The sequence below is a fragment of the Rutidosis leptorrhynchoides genome, chromosome 4, assembly GCF_046630445.1.
Source record: "Rutidosis leptorrhynchoides isolate AG116_Rl617_1_P2 chromosome 4, CSIRO_AGI_Rlap_v1, whole genome shotgun sequence".
In the NCBI taxonomy this organism is placed as follows: Eukaryota; Viridiplantae; Streptophyta; class Magnoliopsida; order Asterales; family Asteraceae; genus Rutidosis; species Rutidosis leptorrhynchoides.
Genome location: NC_092336.1, coordinates 617,452,501 through 617,458,176, shown reverse-complemented (window position 1 = coordinate 617,458,176; position 5,676 = coordinate 617,452,501). Strand labels below are relative to the sequence as shown.

Genomic DNA, 5,676 nt, shown 5'->3' with positions numbered 1-5,676 from the left:
CCCCGTTCGGTGCCACGTCCAATAATTTCCCCAGTTCGGATATCTTGAAGGATACAAAAAGTGGGGTGTAGTAAAACGGAACAATTTAATATTTTTGTAACGTGACTAACGGACAAAAGTTTATGTGACAAGGTTGGGATATATAAACAGTTTGATAAATTCATTGTCGGAGTAATTTCAATTTTTCCACCCCCTTCAACTTGAACAACGCCTCTATTGGCCGTTTGAATTTTACTAGCCCGAGGTTTCGATTGATCATAAAAATTGGATTTTTCAAAACTCATAGTGTGGGTAGCACCACAATCAAAAATCCATTCGTTATTCTTAACGTTATTTGACCTAATATTAGCTTTTCTGGTAGAACATAAGTAATTATTCGACCGTTTATTATTTAAAAATTAGAATTTTGGGCCAGTCTAATAGTATAATTTTGGGTCTGGGCCTGAACAGAATAACTTGGCGAATTTTGGGTTGAATCATTCTTATTCATAAGCCCACCTTGTTTAGCCTTATTAATCCCATTTAAATTGGGCTTAAAAACCTGATGACCCCTCTTAATTATCCCTTTTTTCTTATTTAACAAATATTCTGACCCCTCTTTTCTTGAAAGGTCAGTGGACCGTCCCTTTTGGATAACATGTTTCTTTTTGCAGTTCATCCCAACCCTATCTACTCTAATCGACGGATTAGGGTTCATCCCTTCATCCCTTGTCAGATCTTGTAAGCAATTAAACTGATTATGAGTCATCACTTTTACTTCGGTCACTTTACAATGATTAGGGTTTACCCTAATTACTTTGATCGGTTGTGGTGATTTATTAGGGTTTGAAGGTTTAACCTTCACCTACTTGGTCGATTTGTACGATTCAGGTAATAAATTTAAATTACCTCATGTTGATCGTCCTGTTTGAGGGTTGAATCTTATGCCGCCGTTTTCAGTGACCGTACGGTTGCCGTCTGTTGCTTCAGGGTTGTTGCCGATTGCCTCTGCCATCATACCTCTGCTACGTTTCTGTTTGTGCCACCAATTGGGGTACCCAAGGAGCTTAAAGCAATTGATTATGATATGTCCTGGTATCCCACAATAAACACAACTCAGTGGTTGTGATGGTTGATGGTGGTTTGTGGCGACAGCCTTTGATTCGATTCGAGCAGGTTTTTGACATAAAGCATCCAGGTACGTTACCCTGCTACCATCTTTATCTGATATGGCAGCTTGATTAGTATCTTCAAACTGATTCACGAAGCTAATTTTCTGCTTCTTCAAGATTGAGCTACCGTCAATGATTGACATGGCAGCTTGATTTTGATTCTGGTACATAATTAAAGCTAAATACGGTTGAATTGATCCCTAGATCTCCACCGTTAGCTCTGATACCATGTTACAATTAGAGAATTATAAACTGATCGTTTGTATTGATTTATTGATAATTTGATACAAGCTTGAATTGGTTTCTTGGTTTACATCTGCTGTTCATTATATACAAATAAATCCTAACAGCTATTTCCTAAACAGAGTATGGATCCATTTTACTTTTTGGAACCACTTTTGCATATAGGGAAAGTTGCAGGTATTGTAGCCGTTGACTTGTCTTGGTTTATGGCTGACTTGGACTGCTTTGTGGTATCTTGTGATAATCTTTAAATGGATATGATGAGGAAGACTTTCTCTGATCCAAGGGTCAAATTACCCAAAATGTTAATCTTCCAAGTGCAAGTATTTTTCATAATCTTTAACACATGTTACTACTATAGTACTATATACTCCGTACTATTAGTAATCAGATCAATATAAATTGAGCACAACCTACCCCTGAATTCAATCACATGCATGTAACACCAACCAGTTAAAGGTACATCATTTAACGTATATGATGATTTATACATTTAATTATAGTTCCTCTCCAAATTACATATATGGAATTAATTAAAGTAGCACTTAACAAAAGTGATATAAGTATATATGTTTCATTATTTCTTCTTTAGTAGAAGAAATTTTCGAGGTGAATAGTGTCTAAAAAGACCAAAAGCCGAAATGGACGTAACTATAGCCATCAACAAGAAAGCAGCATAACCGCAAAGTAACGCGCCACCAATTTGAGTGCAAAATCGGGTATATTTGTCGCATACTTTCATCCAAAATAAATGATGTTCGCCGGTGACTGCGTATAATGAGGCCACGAGAGCAGTTGTGGTTGCTGCAAATACCATGTACACGACTGCCTGTATTTCAGACCACGTAAATTTATTATAGTATATATGTAAGCTGGTCACATCTAATTCATAAGTTTAGTGGTTTTAAATTTCTATGGACCATATAATATTGGCGGGAGGGTGTCATATAAAAAGTGGGTTCCATTTGCTTTAAATGTCAATCTATATCCACGGTCGTAAACAAACTTATTACTCCTTTTTAAAAATAGTTCGTTCCGATTATCGGTTAATTAATCGATCAACGTCGGTTAATGGGTAAAAATTAGATTTGTTGATCAAAGTCAGTTAAAGTCAAAATTAGTCAACATTTTAACATGAATTTATACTTGAATTTCAGACCTTTTGAACAAAATTAATGATTTAAGACAATTAAGTTAAAGTTTATGTTTATATTTATGGTTTTATTCCATATTTACCTATATATTATTATTTAAATGTATGGAATAAATCCGATTAATCTTTGAATTGTTAATTACTCCTTCTAAAGTGTGGCGAGTTTTGCAACCTTGTCTATATCTATATATAAAACGAATTTGTATAAATTATTATGGATTGTTGAAATTAGGCCATTTATTTTATAATAACTAAATAAAAAATTGACATGAATTTTAACATAAGTTATTATTTAATATTCGATCGATTATTGATGACATATAACTTAGCTTTCAATAATAATTGTAACTCATAATTATGATAATACAAATTTGGCAAGAAAATATATATGGGTCCCGTGTTTACAACCCTTAAAGAACGTTGACAGATACGTTAATGAAGAAAATACAGATTTATAGAAATTAGAACATTAATGTGGCAATTAAAGTTAGTTGCAAGCAAGTTTATGGTTCCAATTGCATGCAGATGCTGTAATCATTAATTAATAATGGTTGGATTTGGATATATTGAATTAATGCATATATTTAAATTTATTAATAACTCAGCTCAACTTCGTTAAATAATACTCTCTATCAATTTTCTAATCTAGCTTTTTTCTGAACATTTAAAAAAAAATTAAGTTTGTTTATGTACCCTTTCATGTTTATCTCCCTACTAAGCTAGAACTAAAACTTTATACTTTCCTATTAGCCCGCCGAAGCATACCGCAGAATCAAATTTAACTGCTATGTTGTACAACGTACTATTGAAACGAAAACAAAACCGATATATTCACGGAAAAAAAAATATTGAAAATAAAATAAAGTTACCTGATCAAATAAGAATGAGAGCCAAGCAAGATGCTTGTATGTACCCTTGATATCTTGTTTCAAATGTGATGAGCACAGACCTCTGATTACTAGTTGAATCATGTTAAATGCTGCAACTGCTATGTCTATGAACACGAATACACTGATACATATACACCAAAACGATTCTGTAAACTTAATACCCAAAATTATCATATCCATATGTGTGTATGTGATAATCAACACCATGTTTTAAGTTTTAGGGATGTAGTCAAAAAAAATTTCCAACATGCTGATTGAAAAAATTACAATTAGTCGGTTCATAAATAAATAAATACTCCGTGTACTAGTTAAACTCATTTAAAAAGACTTCTATCTCGAAATGCTTGATCACAAAATGTATCATAATCGATAAATGACAATCGGATAGATAGATAGATAAATAGATGGATTGTACTTACTAAAGAGCGTTCAGGTCTTTGTAAGTAGCGGTTTGAGAGTATGAAGTGAAAATTAAGGAGGTTTGGGTATCAAATCTAACCAAACAAGCAGCAGTGAGAAAGAGCAAGATTGCAAACACCCTTAGAAATGCCTCCAACTTCATAATATCCATCTACTTTGCCTTCTATATTTCTCTTTCAAATTTAGAGTTTTATGGTAGTTGGGGAAGCTTTGGACAAGTTCTCAATTTATATATGGATAAAATATAGCCTATAGGTATAGTCATCTTCATTAATTTAATTTTATCATATTGTAGTATGAAAATGATAGATGAACAACTGAATTATATAAATGCATTCAAGCTTATGAATAACAATACAACAACAACAACAACAACAACAAGACCCAATACCACATGAATGGTGTATGGAGGAGGTAAGATGTAGACAATCATTCTCTTATCCGAGAATAAAGACAAGTCATTTCTCCACCCAGAGTGAAACACTCTCAAGAGTAGAGAAAGTCATCCCTCTCTTTATTCAACGGATAAAGAGATTGATTCCGAGAAGACCTCCGACCTTTAAATAGGAAAAAGTTTTTTTTTAAAAAAATAAAATAAAAATAATAATAGACGCCATGAAAATGATAGAATCAAATTTCTATGAGTTTAAATCCTGCATGAAATTTAATTTTGTTCTTACTTGTAGTTTATTCTAGTCCTTCGTTCTTTATTTTGTTCTTGTAGTTTATTCGAGTCCTTTTGTATTTCAGGTGACAATTAAGATTTTATATTCTGAAAGGACTAAAGCTGCTATTTGTGAAAGTTGATGCCTCAAAGAATATTCTAGAAAGTTTTAAGATTTGGAGGGCTGCAGTGTCTTTTGCTTATTTCTATGAGGGTCCAATGTGTTACTTTCCATATCATATATACGTACATATCGTTCTCCAAAATGTCAAAAAATACGGGAGATGGACGAAATGAGGGAGGGCGAAGGATATCGAAAAATGGCTTCCGCTGAGAGTAGGACAATGTCAATAATGTCCTGAGGACATGAATGAGGTCTAGGTGGAGGACATGACCATTGGCAATGGTTTAAGTTGGAGGGTTATTTCGATACGCACCGATAGATCATTGATCTTTTCATAATATTTTTTCACAGTAATTTTATGCTAGTAGATAAAACTTTACCGGTAGGTAAAACTTTGTTCCTTCTCAATTCGTAATAAATAAAATGGCTAACATATATGGTAGTTGATAATGATATCTTAATGAACTTACTAAAAACACAAAAGTTTGGTTGTAGTCATACCGAGCCTTCTCGCTATGTCATATCTTTGCTCGATTTTTAATGGTTGATTAGGATCTCAATTAACATCTTATTTAATGGATATTCATCCGATCCAATCCACTTAAAGTGGATATATATATATATATATATATATATATATATATATATATATATATATATATATATATATATATATATATATATATATATATGGGCTCGCTATGTCATATCGTTGCTCGATTTTTAATGGTTGATTAGGATCTCAATTAACATTTTATTTAATGGATATTCATCCGATCCAATCCACTTAAAGCGGATATATATATATATATATTGGATATGGATATAAAAACGGATGTTTATTGGATGGGATACGGATGACAAATTGTAATCCATGAATGAACCTGATTTCACCCGAAATGCTTAAATATATAGACATATAATATATAAATATAAATATATTACTATAATCAGTGTCACTTATGCATATGATTTCGTTAAATATATACATATTCCTTTCACTTTTTATTACATTAAATTTTTAATATCTC

The 5,676-nt window shown here is 32.4% G+C and overlaps 1 protein-coding gene across 1 annotated transcript; it reads right to left on the bottom strand.

Annotated features, from left to right (window-relative positions):
• Nucleotides 1-1,796: 1,796 nt before the first annotated feature.
• On the bottom strand, nt 1,797-4,082 carry LOC139904104 (CASP-like protein 2C1). The gene is made up of 3 exons (XM_071886037.1): nt 3,857-4,082; nt 3,417-3,558; nt 1,797-2,223 (listed from the first exon to the last, which is right to left on the bottom strand). The coding sequence occupies exons 1-3, from the start codon at nt 4,006-4,008 to the stop codon at nt 1,972-1,974; spliced, it is 546 nt and encodes a 181-aa protein (XP_071742138.1). The 5' UTR covers nt 4,009-4,082; the 3' UTR covers nt 1,797-1,971.
• Between the last annotated feature and the right edge of the window lie 1,594 nt (nt 4,083-5,676).